A 22072-nucleotide genomic window follows, 5' to 3' on the forward strand; every position below is an offset into this window, starting at 1 on the left:
CATATTTTAAATTCTAGCTTGAGAATTTCTTACAGTGTGTGGTTATGCTAGAGTCAGTAGAACACAAATATGGATGACGAGCCTGTCCTGGATATTCAGCAGTAAGTTTGGTGTTTTAAAATCCAGTGATACTTAACGGTCATAAACAGAAAGGGATTTAAGCTTTATGTTTTAAAATCTGGTGATGTTCTAGCCTTCCTAAACACAAAGGGGTTTAGGCCTTATGATTTTATTGTCTGCAGCACAATAAAAGGACATGACTTTGCTTTTAACTGGGCCTGTTGTTTGAAGGTTCACTAGACTCTGCAGATGCTTAGCATACTCATAATTCTGTTCATATGTGGTTGCAGTACTTCGAGCTTTTATAGAAGTCCCTGCCCTACAGTAGTGGGGTTTACTGTAGGTTGCTAAATTAGGAGACGGTTTCTCAATGCTTAAAAGAAAATAAATTTGTAATCTACATTCAGAAGCCTTAGAATGGAGATGGAGGTTTTTTTTTTTCTGGCAGAGATCTGTTCTAGTATTTCATCCTATGTTCTTGCAAAGACTTAAGATGAACGGATGAAAGGACTCTGGTATGGTCAGTTGAGGTGTAACTGCCTGAGCTGCACTGACAAAAAAATACACAACTGTGTTGTCTTTGTGCTTCTAGCAGCCATAGCTGTGTTAGAGAAACACTTTTCTTTAGACCAGATTTGAACTGAGAGATGTGTTTCAGTTGGAGACTCACACTTCAGCAGTTATTGGCGCCTTCCCTCTGAGGAAGGAACGATGTGTTAGTCCCGTTGAGTGTGACGAAGTTTGTTTTAAAATGGCAAGTTCCGTGGAGGGTGCTGCAGCAGTGTACTTCTCTGGGTAAATAGAACAATGTGGTTGACATTTAGCCGGCTGTTTGGTATGCTGAATATTGAAAGCATGCCCGTGTGAGTCTATTGAGGCAATAAAGACAGTGTTGCCATATTGAGTAAAACCACACGGCGGTAATTAAACACAACACTGTTTGCATTAAAATAGTTCGTTGTGAGTTCTCTTTTGCTGCATTATTACGGATGAAGCTGCCATATCCTGCTTAGCAGTTGTTGCTGCTAACCAGTAAAAGATTGCAGATGAAAGCATATTGGGGAAGTATTATGGTTTCCTGTATTGAGTTCTCTACATCTAGGTTTAATCATTTGTTTAAATGTCCTTTTATCACCGTCTTTTTTTTTTTTTTTAATTCCCCTAGGTAAGCATGCGGTAGACATCATGAATCCATTTTAGTTTGTTGGAGAGGCAGGATTCAAAAGTCCAGGTTAGCCTGGTATCTCTGCCTCTTTTGACAGTCTGCTTATATAATTCTTTGGAAAGGTGAAAAGCCAGGACTCAACTGTGTGATAGCATTCTAGCTGTAGTATATCGTTTGCTGTGACTGCGCAGGCATTATTTCAGAAGTTGTATGTGCTTGATCTGATGAAGACCAAAGTCTGTGTGATGTCACTTGTTGAATGCTATTTGGTATGTTTGTTATAACCTCTAGCAAAGCATTTCTTATATTTGACTATACCTCATTTGCTGAAGGTGACTTGGTTTTACATGGTAAGGAGCAGTTTTCAGGCCCTCTGAGTGAACGTTTTCCATAGGTTCTAAGCAGCCAGATACATACAACCTTCCAGAATTAGATCTGCGAAAATAGTACTAATTTAAGAAGCAAGAGTGTGTGGTAGCCTAAGAGGTTTTCTGAAGTAGCAGGTATACGTTGCCCAAAACAATTTAGGTGAAACTGATGCATGTAGAACCTCAGCATGAAGAGAGACAGACCAAGAGAAACAATATATTCAACTGCCAAGAAGAATTAGTTGTTACACCACATATACTGGTTCTGTGGACTAGATGAATTGTATTTATCTTTGGAGAGCACAACATAAAGATAAGTATTTAATAATCAAGGCGCGCTCACATTGCATTTTCACGTAACCGATGATAACCTAGTAGATAACACACGATTTTTTTTCTCGCATCTTTTGTGATGTACTAGCAAAAACTGTTTTTTGTAAACTGGAAAGGAAAGATACTGCATTTTGCAGCAGAGGAAGAAGACCAGTCATCTTAAACATGCTCAGGTGATCAATTTACAGATTCTTCTATGCAGAGATGGGCAAACTTCTGTGCTTTTATGGGCGATCTTTTAGTGGAGTTGCCCAGTCTCTTAAAGCGACTGCTAAATAAGTAATATAAAAAGTAGTCAGTATTTTACTCGTATTTCAAGGCATTCTCTTAGATGACAGAAAAGGCCTGAGATTTTGGTCCCTTCTTCAGTAACATTTGAAATCTGCATTAGGCACGTGCTGGATTCAAAAGTCCTCGACACCCAGAAGGGCCTGGAGCGCTTGCGTTGTGTCTCTGCAGCCGAGGTGTGGGACTGCGAAGCTAGTGTCTTTCCCTTTTCGATTGCCTCTCCTCTCTCTTCCTTTCTTGCATTTTGCATAGTTCCCCAGCTTCAGCAGAACTCCTGGAGTCCTGCTTTACCTGGGATGCCATACAAATGACTAGTAGAACTGATACGAAAGGTTTTAGGTATAGATCTTACACTGGGACAGAAACGTCTGTCACTCCGTTTCCTTGGCAAGTGTCCTTAGGCCTTGTGTAGAAGTTAGTTAAGTTTGATCTCTTTCCCACCTGTTCTCTTAATGATAATAAAAAACCCCATACAAGACAAAACGCTGAAACTAGAAAAAGCCTTCACGTGCTCAAGAATAGTTCACCAACTGGGTCCCAGATTTTCCAAGTTGGATAGAAGTAGAGTGTAAACAAACCCTTACCTCATGTTGGCCAGTCTTTTGTTGTCTGGTGCTGAATATAGGTTTTTCTAGTGTCACACTTGGCACTGATGACATTGGCTCCCTATCGCTGTCACAAGGTTTTTGAATTGCACTTCAGGGGCATCTTAAATCACAGCATAGTTAAGAGACTAATTTAGATTCTCCGAGTCGCTTTTGGAAAGCCTACAGGGACACCAACTCTTCTCAACATACTTAGCCAGGATTTTGTCTCAATTTTTTTAATTTAGTAAAATGCTGATTCAGATTAAAAAAATGAAAGAAGCAATACTGAATTCAGTATTATAAAGCATTTTTTAAAGAAGTTGTCGCTTTCAAACGTTTTGACTTTGTACTTTGTTTTCCTTTCAGTTAACAAGCATAAGCCATGGATTGAAACAACCTATCATGGTATAGTTACAGAAAATGACAACACGGTGCTCTTGGATCCCCCTTTAATAGCCCTGGACAAAGATGCGCCTCTGCGTTTTGCAGGTAAAGAATTCATCTGCGTTTCGGTTTTAAGAAGTGGAAATGCTTTCTTGATGACAAATGCTGTGTCATACTTAGTGCGTTTTCCCTAACAGTACTATAATGTTTCAGAGCTTTTAGAGCTTAGGAAATGTTTGTGCACGGACCAAAGTTTTATTTCATATTTACAGCCATAAATATACAGCTGTATCCAAATATCCGAACCAGAAGAGTATTCTATATTGTGGCTACCCCATGCTTCTTTCAGTTTCATGTGTATATGTTAAAAAAAATTGTGTGTGTGTGCGCGTAGTGTCTTAACCTTTTCCTCAGTCCTCTGGTTTCCACATTTCACAGCATTCAGTCTGGGAGTTCTGAAACGAATTATTTTCGTATTCTGAAGAGAGTTTTTGGTTTTGTTAGTGTTTTCGATTTGTGTCTTAATAGATTGACAACAGTAATTAGTAGAAGTAGAACTAAGATTGTATTTCTTCTGTGCAGTGTTTGGACTGAGAATTCCTGTAGAAATCTAGACTTTCTGTGATGTTTGCTTAGCAGTTTGGGGTATTCTGAAAAATGGACAGCCTCTGCCTGAAAAAAGAGCTTATTCTACTCTAACAAAGAGTGTAGAGAATGATACACAAGCCATTTACAAAACGTAGGCTAATTCTTCACTTCCAACACAGGACTGACAGATGACAGTTTACTTAACAAACTTCTGCGGTAGTTTTTTTCTGGAAACTACTGTTTAAGAGTACTGTATTAATTAATTAGGTGTGGTATTATGGAAAGTACTTTTTTGGTTTGACAAAGTATTGGAAAACTGTGTAGAGTACCATCAGGCATCTGCAGGTATTGAAATTAATTGTAGTGGACAACACAAGCTTAAATTAGATACTTGCAGAAGCTTTTTTTAGAGTTAAGAATCCTAGTAAAATACCTAGAGGATGTGACATTAGCCATTTTTGAGAATGTTGCTTATTCTATGTTCAAGGATAGAAAAAGAGCGGGTAAATTAGCCGCCATTTGAAATGTTTGGCAGGCTAACTGCATTGTGTGCCACAGTATTATGGCAACTTGCTCACAGTTTCTTAAAGTGGTTCTTGTTGCATTATCATAAGGCTGCAATTGTCTCCAAGGCTGCCTTACAAATTCAGGGAGTTCAGAGATAATGGTAAACCTCTGAAATTCAAACTTTCTCATGTATTGGATACACATGGCAGAGGCTCTTAAGTGATCTTAACTGGAAATAAAACTGCTGTCTATGAACAAAAAAACCTTTTCATTTCCAAATGAAGAAGCTTGTGTTGGGATACACAAAATCTGTTCAGTAAAAAGAGGTATAGGAAGGCTGACTTGCGTAACTTGGTCATTAGGAGAATACGAATCATCTTTTGCAGTTCTTAAATGCTTTAAATGTAGGTGCTGGTAGTTTGACAGCATCGAACAGATTTTGAAAATGGTAATTTTATACCACTTGGTGGATAGTAAAGTTTTCTTGAGAGCTGGATATCATGAAGCTTTAAGAAAGTACTGGCACAATATCTTCAAATATGTTGTCAAATTTGTGGAGGAAAATCCAATGTCAAAGCACCTCTTCAAATGAGACTGCTTTTCCGTTGCATTGAGCTAAATTGTATAAGCCTGCTTTCATTTAATGAACATTTTTACCAACGGGAAGTTGGTTTTACTAAATATTTATATAAAAATTTTATATTTTTGCTTTCAAAAACTCATAATTCTTAAGCAGCAGCAGCAGAACAATGGATTTGAATTAATTATCTTAAATTCTGAGTATAGCACACTAACTTTGTACAGAAATTTTCCTTGATAACGTTGGATTTGAATTGCGTAAATTTTGAATGACTGTGCTGTGGGAATCTATCAAAGTATTTGTCTGCCATTAAATGGAACAATACTTGAATCTGTCTTTGAGGACACCAAATGTGGGAGTGCTGTTGAATCAGCGTTACCAATTCCAGTTGGTGGTGCTGTAGTCATGTCCTAGAACGGAGAATAGCATTGTTATTGTCCAGCAGCATCTATGTGGGTGTTTAAGTGTGAGAAGTCCATTAGATCAGTGACATGTTTTCATAGCAAAACAAAGTGTTTTGGGGATTAAATGGCTCTTTCGGCTCTAACTGCTATATTCCTACTTAGAAATCAAATTTATTCATGCTGTAAAAGGTTGGATATTTTAATTAACTGTGCCCCCTAGCTGAGCTGTGAAACTTTTGAACTGTCTGCGGGTTTAAAATATTTTAAATAGAGCTTTTTGCTTTATTTCAATTTTGAGCATGTTGAAACATCTTGAAAGTAGTTCATTTAAATGCTTTGTAGTACATGAACTGTGGGGCAAGTAAAAAGTAATAATTTATTGCTTCGCTCACTCTGTGCTTTCAGGTAGGATCCTGAAATTCAGGTGTGCAAAAATAAGTAGGGTTATAGAGACATCTATTTCTAGGGTAATTTCTATGTTTTTACATCCGAAAGGATATACTTTTGAAACAGAGTTTGTATATAGTCACGACAGATTGCCTCGTCGTACTGCCCGACATGTTCCATAGGATCTCTACCAGTCTTTTGTACCATGATTGTTACAGATCTGCTTGAGAAGACAATGACCATTCTCCTTCCACAGTTAAACCTTTCTATGTTACAAATTGAGTCATGGTGGAATTTGATCCTAAATGGTTTTGCTGAAAAAATAAAATAAAGGACAGCTGCATTTTTCTATTGTACATTCATGTCCAAAGTCAGTTCAGAGTCAATGACTGAAACTCTCAGTATGGATTTCCCCTTTACTATGCAAAAAGGAACTGAATTTTTCTTGCATTTGAAACTGTTATGCCTGGACACCTTCACGTAGCTGAATTTGTTTTGTTATGAGAGTATAATGCAGGCTCTCGCTAGCAAGATATTGGAAATTTTGCCCTTGCGGAAGGAAATGTTTCCTCTTTTTTTTGATGAGTCTGTATTAGGGTTTTAATCCCTCTTTCCCCACTCCAGCCCTAGAGAAAACTACTTTTCCACAAAACTTTATTTTCTCCTTACTAATCTGAGATGCCACAAGTATTTTTGTGGGGGTTAGGAATTTTTTGATTTAGACCATGAATATGCATAGAGCTTTGAAAATGGTCTTGCAGAAGCTCTATTAATTCTTTTAAAAAGCCCCAAAATATCCAGCAAGCCTTTCCGTCAGCCTCTCCCCGGAGGTGTGTGGGGTTCACGTGTTTCCACGCTGCACCGCCAGCCCCTGTTTGTTTAGGGCAGGGAGCTGTGCTGACGTCCTGTCTGCGGTCGGCCGGGCTGTAATGCGGCGCTCAGCTGGGTGGTGGTTATAAAGGAGCGATATGTAGAGAAGATGAATGACACTGGGATCAAACAGATAATGATTTTGATCTTGTCACATCCGATGAGTGTACAACAGATACGTCACTCACCCGGTTGGCAAACCTAAGAGGAAATTTTGTTGCAACAGTATTTCAGCCATTTTTTCATCCAATTTAAGGCATTCATGAAGTGACGTTTTGTACCTGTTGCGCATACAAATACAAACTGGAATGGAGTTACGTCTAATTGTGAAATTTAAAATTGGTTTTCTTCCTAAGAGTTTTGTGTGGTACTGAGAAATACTTGTTTAGGAGACATTCTATATACATTGAGATGGGAGGCTTTTGTGAAGGTTCTCCATGATCCTCATGTAGACTGCTGCTTGGTTAGAGTTGGGACAATATGCTTCCCCTCCTTCTGTGGAATGGAAACGAGAGGGGTAGCTGACTCCAGTGTGACTGGGCTGAAGAGTGTCTAGTCAAATACTCTATGTCCAGTTTAAATACCTTATGAACCTTTTTTGTATCTATATAATGTAATTAAGTATTTTACATCATTATATCATTACAGTACAGAGAGAGATAAAACAGTAAAAATGAACAAAATCTTAAAATTCTACCAAATCCTCAGTCATTTGATAGTGCTACACTAGAAAGGAGACATACAGAATGCCTTCAGGATACAGGATTACTGTATGTTTTCTGGATAACATAAGTTCCATAAACCTGTGTTATCTGTAAAATAAAATGTTTTTTCAACTGTAATTACAGCTGAGTGAAACACTCTAAAGTGCTATGCTAGTTACAGTTTACTTAACTGAGCAGTTTCCAATATATCAAATATAAACTAATTTACAGATTGGTCATCATTCTGTTCTAAGATTCGGAGAGGTAGAAATTTATTTCAGTAATGTATCCTAACTTCAGAATGAAATGAGAAAAAGCATTAAGCACATACGACATAACATGAAACCTTAGGGAGCATGGTATGGGACTAAGCTTACTTAATGGCAATAAAAAAAATTCACTGCCAAGAGTTCTGTAATCACAGAAGACCTTTACCTGTACTATATAAATATGTGCAATTTGTAACTGAGATGAAAATTAGTATCATCTGTGTATGGGAATACTGTAAATTGTCTTTATTTGTCTTAAAACAGCTCTGTTACAGTCTCTAATGTATTTTTGAGAAAGGAGAGGGAGCTTGAATTTTTTAGATACTTAGCACTTTAGAGAATTATTCCTTTGGGCTTCTTTTCGTTGCAGAGACACTTTGAAGAAGGGAGCTTAAAAAGCCTGTTAGGTTGGGAGCTCTGTGTTTGCTTATTTAGAGCACTTACAAGTAACACCACAGTTTATGCATTATAACAAGAACCACGTCTACGTAGTAGTAAAAGGGCTTTTCGTTAATCTTACAATCGTATTTTCCACTTCACACACGGGTATCAGGTCAGTTATTGTTCTGAGAAACATCTGGCAGGAATTGAGCTATAGTACACCTTGAACTGAAGCTTGACACCTTAAAAAGCATCTGGAGACACATGGATATTTCCTGGAGAGCCAAAAATATAATGCCTGAATTTCCTAGCAGCCAAATTGGGGCTGGTGCCGGAGTTAAAGGTCGCTTCAGATGATAAAGAACTGACCAGTTTTTCATCAGTCTCCCCTTCTCCAAAGAGAGAGCTGCCATGTTGATACACATCTCCCTCTTCTCTCCATTATCAGGCTTTCTGCTTTAACGTTCCCTTACGTATCTTTTTTTCCTTAATATTTCCCACACAAGGGAAGAGTTACTTACTCTCAAGGTTAGAGTTACTGGAAGGAGGGAGCAGGGCGGTGGGTGTACAGGAGTAAGAGATGTGGAATATTGAGAAGCTTGCGGTTGGAATGTCACTTCTGGCTAAGCAGTGGTGTCAGCCACGAATTGAAGCAGTGTAAAATTTTCTTGAATGATTGTATTGCCAAATCATGTTAAAATCTGGTATTATATTTTTATCCTGTGTAAGAATAGACTGAAATAAATTATGTGGGTGCCACAGGAGGCAGCATACTTGGTGCATTAAAATAAAGAGCTGATTATAAATCTAGGGATTACCTGAAGTGAGTTTCAGGGAGAACCTAATGAGAGCCGTTTCAGAAACTGTCTCCTTTTAAAACGAAGGACTAGAAATCATGATACATTATGAGGTAATTTTCCTTAATTATCTTTCTGATTCAATATTAAACTGTAAATTTGCCCTATTAAGAAAAATATTTCTCTGTAACTATAGTGCCTCATCTCTTTTTACGGCCACTCTAGAACGGAGACTTGAATAACTGTGTTACTGCAAGTTGTTTGAAATGTGTAAGAATTAACAGGAGATTTGCTAGAAGGGATTTTAAGGGTACAGGTCTGCTTTGTTGTACTGGAATCCAGGTCAAAGATGATGGTAATCAGGAAAAAATAAATGATATCTGGATGATATGTAAAAGGTGGTAGTTTAGGGGGTTAACAAATTACGATTCCAAGGGTGTGAAAAACAGGGTTAACTGTCCTTTCATTAAAACTGTGAAACTGTCTCAGGTGCCTGTCGCCATCGTCTAATACTGTTGTAAAACTTGGTCATATCTGACATCTCCTCCCAAGTGTGGAAGATCCAGGACACTGGGGGAGCCTGGACTTGCCTGGAGTGGCCGGAAAGGGGCAAGGCAGGCTGCTCTAGGGCATCCTCAGTACTAGTAGATGAATATATTTGAGTACCTGAATCTCTTCAGCATTACAGTATTTCAGCAGTGGAATAAAATGATAGAAACTGTTGGTTGCTTGTTTAACCTGGAAAAGCAATATGCTGCTAGGAAAATAAATAGCTCCCCCATTTCTTCCTTTAAAGCTTTTATGTTCATTAGGATCACAACTTAATGTGTATACTTTTGAGTCAATTATGGCAATACTGTCAAGTTGAGTTTGATGTAGAATTTAAATTTTGCAAATGCTAGGTGTTACACAACCTAGACTGGATAAAAATTGATGTGGCAACACAAAAATCCCGTGATTATTTAATTATCCCCCCCCGCCCCAAACTCAAAAGGGGAGTATGATGTTTTTTAATTGTAGAAACATGATGGTTTCAGTATAATAGATGAAAGCTTGTTTAAATTATTTAACATGTCTTCTTTAAATAGAGTAGTATAAATACATTCTGATAAAGTCTACTTCATGGATAGCTCTTCATCAACATGGAGTTTTGAAAATATCTTTTGTTTAACAGTTGGTATTACTAAAAAAAAAAAGAAAAGGGAAAAAAGCCTTTTCTTATTTAATACTTCAGAGTTCTACAAATGACAACCTGGAGTTAAAAGATTAAATCATATTTAACATAACTAAAACTCTAAAACTGTAACAATTACAGAAAATCACCACTGGAATTTTGAAATACAATTTTTCCAAAGCTTTTCTGTGTAATGTGTGCATCTTTGCCTTTTCCTTATTTGCTCCCTTTCAACCTTTCCTGTTACTGACTTGGGTTTATCTTTTCTCCCTTTAGAGAGTTTTGAGGTGACAGTCACCAAAGAAGGTGATAAAGGGTTCCTTCTATCCCTTTTATGAATATTAACTTACTAACTTTGGTTATGAAATGGGGAATCAGCACTTAAACAGAAGATCCTGTCATGCTCTTTTGTCCCATTTATTCTCCCAGTTTTTTTCTCTATTTTAAAATATATTGATAAAAACTGTTATGTAACCAAACCCTTGGTTAGAAATATCTGTAAATCAGACATCCATTTGAACTATTTGGGATTATTTTACATTGTATGTACACTGAAGAATTTGTTTTGGGGGAAATTAGTGTTTTCTGATCTTGTTGCTGATAGCATACTTCTTTGGGACATCTTAAGTTTTTTCGTATGCTTTGTAAAGTAATATTTAACTGCCGAAGCATTTCAGCACCTTCCCTGCAGTACACTTCCTTCGGTATGTACTTTAGTACTTTCAAGACCTGAATCAAAATAGCTTTTTTTTTTTTAATACCTCTAGATATGTTTACAGTAGGAGTGCTTTCTTGGTACTATGATACCACTGCAACTATAATAGCAAAACAGTGTTTTATGTTGGTGTGAGAAAATCACCTTCAAAACGTAACAAGTTATACAGGTAAAAACACAACGTAGGTGATCAAACTGTTTATTAATAGAGTGGCTTTTGTTAGCACAGCTAGGTGTGCTAGGCTCACTCCATATAACATGCTGACAGATTAGCCTAGCTGTGCCAGCAAGAGGTCTTGGACTGTAATCTTAGGTTTAAATGTGTGTTAAAATGATGTACTAGGGACTTCTCTTGCAAGTTTGTTAGGAGGAAGTATTTCAATAGAGAAGAAAAACTACTAAATCATTCCATGTGAGAGCTTCCTTGGCTAACGTATTTGGTCTGTGTTAGTAGATAGCTGTTGAAATGGATGCCTGAGAAGTTGGTATTTCTACCTTTCTCATTCAGTAGTTTATTTTGATTCCCTGATTCTAGCCAGGTACATTGCACAGGAAGACTTTGTTCTTTGATCTGTTGACAGAATTTCTGTAATTATAGTGCTGAACCTGTACTTAAAGTTTTCCATTCCTTGACTTGTAACTGTGCATTTTAACCTTTTGCTCTGGTCAAAATAAACAAGCTGCCCAGCTATTCCCGGTAGCTTGGCATAGAAGATATTACCAGTGGCCTTGGCTGTATGCTCTCATAAGATCTACTCTTACCCTAGAGCTATCTCAAGTACTCCTGTGAAATGCCTGTCTACATTTCTCTTTTTCTCTTTTGTATTCCTGCATGAATGGATGCAAACAAGTTGCTTGGAAGGCAGACGTATGCTTCTTTTAACTAAAGTTCCCAGAAATCACCCATTTTAAAGCACAGTGCTCTTGCTTTGTCCACAGACCCTCACAAACCCTTGGCTGCAAAATATTTGGTAATTTTTTCTTTTTTTTTTTTAATGTGCAGTAATTTTGACCATCTGTAACCTCTCTTACTTTGAATCTGTAGGTGAGATTTGTGGATTTAAAATTCACGGGCAAAATGTTCCCTTTGAAGCAGTGGTAGTGGATAAATCCACTGGTGAGGGAATAATACGCTCTAAAGAAAAGCTTGACTGTGAACTACAGAAGGACTACACATTCACCATACAGGCCTATGACTGTGGAAAGGGACCAGATGGAGCAAATGCAAAGAAATCCCACAAGTAAGTAAATCTGTGGTGGGCTGAGGGGAAGTTTGGTTTCAGGCGGTCTCCTGCTCATGGTGATTTATGGTCTGTGTACTTAGAGTAAATGTAAACCAAGTGTTAATACCGGTAGACTTTCATATAATGGTAATACAAATAGCAGCAAAATGGAAATGAACTGTTTTGACGTCTCTTTAGCTGTGTTCTAGGTGATACTGCTTTATCCCTTGATGCCTCTGAATTTACATTAGAAAATAGGGTGGGGATAGAAGCAGGAAAACTGTTGACAGAGTTAGAATTTGGCTTGAGTTGATGTAAAGAGTTTGCATGGGGTACCAAGCCTGGACATCGTTTCAGGATTCCGTTTCTAAAACAAAAAAAAACTGTTTCAAAAAGTCAATTATATTAAACTTGACAAAATGGAAGAGAATACGTGTTGCTGTCATTTCCAGACAGCCTCACCAAAAACCAGCAAAATAAATAGCATGAGGTTAATTTCTGCCTAGATTAAAGGATGGGAACAAAGCAATCTTTAGCTAATCCTTATCTAAAGAAAAAACCACAATGTAAAATGCTCTCTAGAAAATCCACTTGTGAATAACTGCTTACCACCCTGGTGTAAACATCTGCAGAGCATGTGGAAGATTACTGTTTGTATGAAGCAAAGAAGGGCGTGAATAAGATGAGGAATAGACTAGCAGCAGTCATCTTGGTGACAAATACAACCTTGTTACTCTATAGCTGTATGCTGCAAATAGGTAGTAGAAAGTTATCTCCTTAAGGATTACACTTATGGAAAATAGGTATGCCCTTAAACTCTATTTGATATTCAATTTGACTTTTGAGGAGAGATTTCGAAGAGAAAGATGGCAACAAATGTTTTGTTAGGTTGGCTAGAATTACATTCTTTGTTCAGTTTGATAATGTACTGTTCCTTCTCCGCACTGTAGAACTTACCTGTATTTTTCTACCTGTGCTGGTTGATTGAGATACAAACTTTGTTCTGATGGGTGTAGTAAAAATTATGCTTACCCAAAGTCATTGCTATGTAATGAACCAGTACAGATCTAGCAGCATGTTGTGCAACTCTTCTTTTCCCACGGCAGAATGATAGGTTTCCAAGACCTGCACCTACAAACCGCTGTTGAAATTTCCCTGGCCCATGGCTGTGTTATGAGTTTTTTGTGGCTTTTAACCATCTTGGGGGTTTAGCTCTTGGTCAGGAATATAAAGTGTGTTTGGTACAGAAGGCCATTTCTTGTGGCATTTATTTAGCACATAGGATAAAATAAAACCTTAAAAACTTTTTTTTTTTTTAGCATAAGCATTAGAAAGCATTTGCTTTCTGGAAGGACTGTAGCGATTGTATTCTTTATTAGTTTACATTCCAGGTACTTTTCGTTATTCATCTTTTCTCCTTGGTCATTGACAAAAACTGCATTGTTTTCCTATTCTGTATATACCGGCAATCAATGACAAGCATGAAAGCATGGAATTCAAGATCCAGTCAGTTTAGGATTATCTAGCTAGCTATATGATGTATTAGTGTATCTTCCACTTGTGTGATTCTTCCATTTAAATTGTCTGATCTCACATTCCTACATTCAAGAAATAAGCCCTTTTTCACTGACTTAACACAGCTCAGTACTTTATTAGCAAAAGAAAGGTAATCAAATGCACTTGACTGAGCTCTTATTCCAAGACTGATCTTAACTGTCGTTCTTGTTCACCTGAAATAAGAATTGGGTGTTTATATCAAATATTCTGACAGCAGTAAAGAACTGGAAGGATTGTACTGTTTAAGCAGAAGTAAAAGCCTATTTTGTCACAGCTGTATTTTGTTGTATATCTGTAAAATGGTGACAATTTAATAGTAGCAATACAAGGGTTTGAATTTTATTTGCAAATAAACAGCCATAGTAGGCAATAACCTAGAACTACACTGAATTATATAGCAACACACTGGAAAAAACGTATGCTGCGGCCATAGTTAGGGTAGTTGAGATTGTTAGTTGTATTAGTCATTGGTGACTTCTTTCCAGGAGCTTAAATTCTGAAGGATAGCTTCATCTGTAAAAGAGAGAGCTGTTTTATCAGGTTCCTTGCATGAAGGGGAGCTTTGCAATACGTAGGAAACTGACTTTTCCGTTTTCTTTCCAGAGCAACAGTACATATTCAGGTGAATGATGTTAATGAGTATGCTCCTGTGTTCAAAGAGAAGTCATACAAGGCAACAGCCATTGAAGGGAAGAGGTATGACAGCATCCTGAAAGTGGAAGCAGTGGATGCAGATTGTTCACCTCAGTTCAGCCAGATTTGCAATTACGAAATTGTAACTCCGGATGTACCTTTTGCTATTGACAAAGACGGTAAGAATACCATGTGAGATGGAGTGAGAATTACTGTAATTTGCTACCCGAAGACCAGGACTTCAAACTGGTCAGCGTAAAACTGCAGCGACCTTGGTTTAACCCTTTCCTACAACATAGTTAAATGGAGGTGTTCACTTCAGCAGTTTGAATTGATAATGAAAAGTGAGATGTCCTTCAATGCCAATACCATGTGCTATCTACTGATGTAAGGAGCAGATGGTGTGTTGCATGTGTGTTGTTTCTTGTAAAACGCTTTTCAAAATAAAGGAAATATGGTAGCTGTATTACGATTTTAAACCATCTCTTAGTAGATGGTGGTTGGTTTTTTTTTTCCCCTGTAGTTTGCTATTCTGTATTAGGACACTATTTTCTAATTAGCTTTCAGAAATGGGATTCCATGTGTGTGCTTTTCACATTTAAGATGCTCATATGTGGCTCTGGAGATTACAGTATCATGGTTATTGGTTTTGAAGTGCAGTGATTTGATCACTTTTCAAAAAGGAAATGACATAATGATCAGTAAGCTGATTAAGCAAAGTGAAACAGTTTTTAGTGGGCTTTAGTTTGAGTTTGGGGGGGATCCATGTTGCCAATGGATAATTTTCTTGTGTATGCAAATTTTAACAAAGTTAGAGAATCTTTGCACATGCCAAACAATTTATGTATCAATTACCACCTATGAAGCATTTCATTTTGAGTAATATACTATTAAGAGCCTGATAGTTCTGTGTATGTCTGCTTATCTCTGGATTTATGCCATTTTTAGAGATCTGGGCCAGATGTCTGGCACTGCTAGACAAAGAAGGGTTAATTCACTTGCACATGTGCCTATGAAACTCTTGGTGCCTGTATGAAGTACATAGGTGGTACCTGGATGCATTTAATGCAGCAATGACCCTGAGACATGAGTAGACGTTGATGTATGATTATTGCTTTTTTTGTGTGTCAGGTTATATAAAAAACACAGAAAAGTTAAACTATGGTAAAGAACATCAGTATAAACTGACAGTAACGGCGTATGACTGTGGGAAGAAGAGAGCTGCTGAGGATGTGTTGGTTAAAATTAGCATTAAGCCTACATGCAAGCCTGGCTGGCAAGGTTAGTTCAGTCTCCTTGCTGTCTGCTTTTAGCATTTGCCAGTACCTTCAGTGAAACATGAGAGGTTTTTAATATTGTTTGTTTGGATAAATACACAGGTTGGAGCAAAAGAATAGAATATGAGCCTGGTACTGGTGCGTTAGCTCTCTTTCCCGGTATGCATTTGGAGACATGTGATGAGCCAATAACCTCAATTCAAGCAACGATTGAACTAGAAACCAACCATATTGGTAAAGGCTGTGATAGAGACACTTACTCTGAGAAGTCGCTTCACAGACTCTGTGGTAAGAATGCTTTTCTTAAAATAAAGTGATGTCTCTTGCTTATTAGTTTTTCTTCGAATATTATTTTAGATAATCAGTGAGTAGGTATGGTCTTCATTTGCATGTAGTTTCCTCGAACTTTTTTCCTAGCAGACAATAAAAAACATAAAATTGGCTGAAGGTGACTTTCCAAGTAATTCTCAAATGTAGTAAAGAATCTCTTTCTTCTGCCTCTCTACTAGCTTATAAATACAGACTAATGATTTCCCTCACATGAGATTCATGTTCAAAAGCTGAAAGAATGTTATATATGCGGAAGGTTATAGCCATTAAAACCTCTCTGTTTTTCTGAGGCATGATGGGTGTAAAGGGTGCAAGATAAGAAACACACAGTGAAAAAGTAGATGAGAAAATCAAGAAAGTGTGGTTTGGAAAAAAGTTTACTTGCATCAGTTAAATTAATGCTGTGCCTGCCCTAGGAATAACGGGCACCTTGGCATCCATGTATGCTGCAGTTAAAGGTCCTAGGAAAAGTTTATGAGTCCTTTGTAGCCAGTATGGAAGAATTGAGATTACAGGACAAATTATCACTGATGATTTATGTCTTCAACTTCAGTTGTAGTTAGTTGAAAGTGTGAATACGGTGTAACTCTAGAGACCCAGGCAATTCTTAAGCTATTCCCTGACGAGGTCACTGACATTAATGATTTAGGCTTGAAGTGGGGAAAAAACACCAAGCTGAGTACCTGCTGGCTATCATTGCTCCTGACTATGATATTAATAGACAGTGATCTGGGAGGGGATGGTTATGCAGCCCTCTTCAAATGGATGGATATTAGTCTTACAACTAGTATAGTGTCAAGAGAAAAGCATCATGTTCATGGACCTGAGGGTCATGTTCATGGACCTGAGGGGCAAGTGGTATTAATGTGATAGTTCCGGAGGTAGAGACAAAATAAGGTTCTATAGCTGTAGAGATAGTAAGCAAAAGGATTTCAGTTGTCTGCCCAGAAGTTAAATTTATGGAAGTCAGTGTGATATTAGATGTCTATTATTAGTGCCACATTATTTAAACGGAGAGTTGCTTCATGTGTGATGGTAGTGCATAATCCTGACAGTTGGTGCTGCAAAACTAGTTCTCAGAATAACAGTTCGGTTTGAAACTAGCAGTGATCTTTTTAGTTTCTGCCTTTTTTTCATTTGAGCCTTTTTATTGTAGGTGTTTCTTCTGGTACAGCTGAGCTACTTCCCCCTCCAAGTAGTGCTGCTAACTGGACAATAGGACTTCCTACTGATAACGGTCATGACAGTGACCAAGTCTTTGAATTTAATGGCACGCAAGCTGTGAAGATTCCAGATGGTGTTGTCACAGTCAATCTAAAAGAACCCTTCATGATTTCGGTATGGATGAGACATGGGCCTGGAACCAAAGAGAAAGAGACAATTCTGTGCAATTCAGACAAGACAGGTTTGTCAATATTTCAAATATAAACAGTCTCGTTGCTGAGTTTTGCTTGTATGTTTTTATATGCTGTGGCAGCATATGTGAGAACCTTAAGTTTTTTCTCTAGGTTAGGGTTTTCTTGGAAGTGAAATGGACTGTAAAAGTCACTCTTTATTCTGCTTACCTATAGGCATGGCCTTAGGTTGTCTAGTTTCAGATTAGGCAGACTTGTTTTTCTAATTCTGTTTCAACTTACATTACGGATTTCTTTTTGTCGTGGTAGATGACTTATTCTGGCAATGCAGTCTCAATTTTGCATCTCCAAAGATAGCCTTATTCTTGATGCTGCCTAAAATCATTAAGATGCATATATTGGGTTTAGTGACAGCATTTGCTACTGTATCTTCTTTTTCCTAGGAGGACATAATTTCTCTTTTCTCCAGTGATGAAGTTTTTTTCACCATGTGCATAATTTCAGTCTCTGTGATTGCTGCAGACACAATTGATTTGAAGATGCTATTAATAAGAAGGAAATCTGATAACCCTGTTTCCATAATTGCTGTCTAATGGGCGTCAAAGAATTCTTGTCTTTGTTAGCTGGAGCAGTGGATTTGTTCAGTGTATTAGAAAGATGCTTTATTTAAAATGCTGCTGGGCTTTTCAAAGGAAACTATGCTGAATATATTTTAAATTTTATTTGAAAATAAGAAAGATTTAACAGTATTTGTAGTATTGTAAAAGGATTTCTTTGAATAGGAGAAAAGTGACTGTCATTCAGAACCAGGTACAAATACTCTACTCTTCTCCCTACCTCCTGCTAATCAAAACACAGAATTTTAGATTCATGGCAGTAAGTGAATTGGAGAAAAAAGGGACATTTAAATAGAGTTTTCCCTGTTTTCAAGTACATGTGAAGCAGGCCTTCAAAACAAGTTCTTCTTTTTTATTCCTTGGTTTGACCTAACCATATAATTTTTGCGGCAGGTAGTTTCTGGTAGCATAAATCTAATTTGCCTTCATTTCAATGGTATATTATGCAATATTGAAAGACTGGAACTAAGTTTGTTGGAGGGAGGCGATTTTGACTATATTGCACTGAAACAATACAGTCGGATTTAATGCTGTCAAGCTGAAAAATTGACATGATGCGGTATTTTTTCATTCCCTCCTTTCTCAACTCACCCATGCCATGGAGTGGATGATGTAGCTACAATGTTTTTTCCTTACTCTTACCTGTTTCTCTAGCATCTCACCTTGGTATTTATATTAAATGATAAATCCTTTAGAGGTACAACGATAGTTTTCTCTTAGGAGAGCATGGCCACCTGCCATCATGTTCCAAAACAGTAATTAGATGCAGTGGAAGCTACTCATTTGTAACAAAAAAGCTCTTCGGTTTGCAAATAGAGCTCTTTTTCTGCTGCTGACAGATTTATCTCTCTGAGTCTTCAGTCCTGTGCCTTGGTTTAGATTGGATTTGGAGATACACACATCTATTTATTGTACAGTGTATTACTCACGGGTTCGTCAAGAATGTTTGCCCTAACTACTGTTACAAATTTTTTGCATTGCTTTTAACATGCCTGATTTACTTCTACATTTGTTTCTTCCTATCAGTTACTTGGGGATTTATGTATGAAATCACAGAACAGGTGAACTTTGTGGTCTTCTTAAGATTTACAGAAAATAATAATGTTACTTAAAACTCTTGTGCAGATATGAACCGGCACCACTACACACTCTATGTACACAACTGCCGACTTGTTTTCCTCTTCCGCCAAGATCCTTCAGAGGGAAAAACATACAAACCTGCTGAATTTCACTGGAAACTAAATCAAGTAAGTTTGGAAAGACAGTCAGTAGGATGTTAGAATGCAGTGAAAACCATTGGAGACTAAACTCCCTGATAGTATAATTATTACTAAATACTTTTTGCAACTCCAGACTCCTGTTGTCATGTTTTATAGAAGCCAACAACACTTATTTTATTTGTGATCACCTGTCAGAGATCGATTCAGCTATACCTTATCATCTTGAATATCAAATACTGCTTTAGTGGCTTTATTAAACCCAGTGGGATACTCATGAAATAAAGTACAAGTCATTGTCCTGAAAGGTAGGAAAATGTGGATTTATACGTGAAAATACAAATTAAAAATACTGATCCAGATTTAACAGTCACCATTGAAAGCCATGTTTATGAGTGAAGTCATACCAAAGCCGAAAGATGCTCTGAGCATGTGACATTTTTTCAGATCAAAATGTTAATAGGGTAACAAAAGAGCTTCCCTTCTTAATCCCTTTTCACACTGAAATAAAATTTGTGACTTTCTGCACACTGCAAGCAGTAGCTACAAATCAGTTTTCTTAATTAGGTTTTACTCCACACAAATAGAGTTAATAGACCTCTGAGGGATGCAGGTAGTTTCTGCTTCCTGTTTAGAGAGAGGACTTGTCTGTGTTCTGTGTGCTCTTAATTATTCTAGAGTTGAAAGTGAAGGTTGTAATAACTAATCTTCACTTCGATCTGCAGTACTTATTTCTGTGAATTAATGATGTTTATGATCATGAAGAATGAGACAGAAGGGACTAAATATTTTTTGTGCTTTTGCAGCCCTGTGGCACTGAGTGATAAAATAACCCTGTATATCTCTAAATGTACAAAGGTTCTTTTAGTTGCTTTAGGTTACTGTTACAGGGCTGATTCGCCAGTTAACTAAACGACGAGTTACTTTCTGACATAGCTAACTATTTCCTGTTTTCTGTGCCGGGCAATGTATACTGTTTTAATGGTAGAATGCCCATATATGTCTTTATGGGAAGATTGTTACTTTCCAAAAACTAATCGGCTTCCACTATAAATAATTCTGTTGTGGAAGATGTTTCTATATTCACAATGGTCATGTTTTTCTCTAAGCAGTCCCTCTCAGCAAATACGGGTCCTTTGTCAAGTAATGCTGTATTATAACAGTGTTTCAGAATGTGCTTGCACGTACGTATGTATTTTTAAATGTAAATATGCTGCTATTGAATGTTAAAAAAAATGAAAGGGATGGAAATAGATGCAGCTTCCTATGTTGGCAATAGAAAAAAAAAATTCTAAACATTTGACGGTGGTTTTGCTTTTTTTCAGATGCGTGTCATGTGTTTGAAACATAAAGTATGTCTGTACAGGCTTATAGGTTGTCAGTATGTCCAATATATATATATACGCAAAATGTGCATCAGGTCAGTTATTCAATTGTAATTAAAAAAAATTAAAAGTAGAATTTTTAAAACTTTCTTTACTCAGGTGTGTGACAGAGAGTGGCATCATTACGTCCTCAGTGTTGAATTTCCTGTGGTAACTCTTTATGTAGACGGTGTTTCATATGATCCTTTCCCAGTGACTGAAGATTACCCACTTCATCCTTCAAAGATAGAAACGCAGCTCGTAGTTGGAGCATGTTGGCAAGGTAACTATTTACAATTGTTAAAACTTTTAATTAACTCTTCTTTTTAAATGAGATCTTTGTGGTTAGCCTAAAGTACATAGCAGGTCTTTTTAGTTCATGAAAGGTAGATTGTTTTGTCCTTTGCTTTATTTTTGCTCCTAGCTAGTATCACCTATTCCATTTTTTAGTCATTTTTTCCATGAGTGTTTTTTTGTTCGTTGGTCCCAGGTGCGTATGAAATACGAAGCTACCTACCAAGCAGCATTCCATCAAAGTGATTTTTGTGGTAAACATGGGAATATAGATAGCTTAATAATAGTTGTAAGAGTACATCATATACATAGATTACTAAACAGAACACTTAATTCCAAGTACTTTGAAAAGCATATTGTAGAAAAGGTGTTTTCATAAATAAAAGCATGACCAGCAGACAGTTCAGCGAAGCAACAGAGTGATGCTGTCTCATGGATATTCTACCATTTCTGCCTATAAAAATAAACTTAGAAAGCATCTGCTTTATTGTGTGCAGACTGTAACTTAAAACACAATATTCTGCAAGCTGTAAAATGCTGATTCATGTGCTTTAATACTTATGAAACTTACTCTTCAAAGCTTGAGGAAAAAGAAGAACACATCTAAACATGGAGGCTGGTGACCAGTGATCTTTGTAACAAAGCCCTTGCTTCACAGGCCTGAACTGAAAGTTTGCCTGCAGATTAAATTACACCCTAGCTGGCACAAAGTTAATCTTTTTGGTCAGACATAAACCAGTGTTAAGTCATTCATGTATTAGTGTAGTTCAGAATATAGACTGTAGTTGCAGTCTGTAGTAATGCATAGAAGTAGCTTGTCAATGAATGACAAACGGAAAGCTTTGAGACATTTTAATCAAGTTCAGTCTTCTGTCTTATAATGTCTCTTTTCTCTTTGAGTTTTAAAGCTTTGAAGTGTGACTGAAGGTTCAATTATCAAAATATCCTCTCCATCAAATTTCCTGTTTTGTGACAAGTTCGCTGTCTTTCACTATTAATGTTATTTCAGTGCTAAATTCATTCTGTTTTCCCTTCGAGTCAATTATTTTCTCCACAATTCATCTCATTCTGTTCGTGACTTTCCAACTATCTCTTCTAGCTCAAAGGGAAGCTATAGTGGCTGGTTTTCAAGAAACCGGAGCTTGGAAACTCCGTTCCAGCTAAGTGTATGGATTGTATAATGGCTTCCATATATGTTCTGCATCCTAACAAAAGCATATACATTTAGTTTAAAACCTCCTGTGCTTTCGTATTGGCACCGTTACATGATTCTTTAATTTCTCCTGACACAAATTTTCTTTTTAATGACAGCGGACTGAAATAGGAGTATTAAAAGTCTGGAATACAAGAATTTGAGGCGCTACCTTTAGGAATTCCACCAAAAAGCTGATTTTTAGCGGATTAGAACACAGGGGGGAAAAAAAGTACGCCTAAGGAGTGAAGTGCTTAGCCCATTCTTTTTGTCTTACCAAGATTTTAAAATAAATGAGGTTGCTCTAAGTCATATATACAGCTCACCTCTAAGGAGAGAGAGATTTTATGCTTTTCAAAAATTCTTTTAACATTTCTTTTAAAAGATTAAAAGCAGGTTTTCATTTTTGGTCTTTCCCCCCCCCCCCCCCCCCCCCGCCCGCCTCTCATCTT

General features: G+C 37.2%; 1 protein-coding gene across 1 annotated transcript in view; it reads left to right on the forward strand.

Annotated features, from left to right (window-relative positions):
- Nucleotides 1-3118: 3118 nt before the first annotated feature.
- CLSTN1 (calsyntenin 1) overlaps nt 3119-22072 on the forward strand; it is a gene marked incomplete at its 5' end in the record, with an annotated part of 30247 nt that continues 11293 nt past the window's right edge. The window contains 9 exons of the mRNA XM_010282632.1: nt 3119-3290; nt 10123-10152; nt 11607-11802; nt 13945-14153; nt 15106-15255; nt 15354-15539; nt 16738-16986; nt 18679-18800; nt 20255-20417. Of these exons, the coding sequence (XP_010280934.1) occupies nt 3119-3290; nt 10123-10152; nt 11607-11802; nt 13945-14153; nt 15106-15255; nt 15354-15539; nt 16738-16986; nt 18679-18800; nt 20255-20417 (1477 nt within the window). The remainder of the gene's footprint in view (nt 3291-10122; nt 10153-11606; nt 11803-13944; nt 14154-15105; nt 15256-15353; nt 15540-16737; nt 16987-18678; nt 18801-20254; nt 20418-22072) is intronic.

The sequence above is a fragment of the Phaethon lepturus genome, unplaced genomic scaffold, assembly GCF_000687285.1.
Source record: "Phaethon lepturus isolate BGI_N335 unplaced genomic scaffold, ASM68728v1 scaffold50012, whole genome shotgun sequence".
In the NCBI taxonomy this organism is placed as follows: domain Eukaryota; kingdom Metazoa; phylum Chordata; class Aves; order Phaethontiformes; family Phaethontidae; genus Phaethon; species Phaethon lepturus.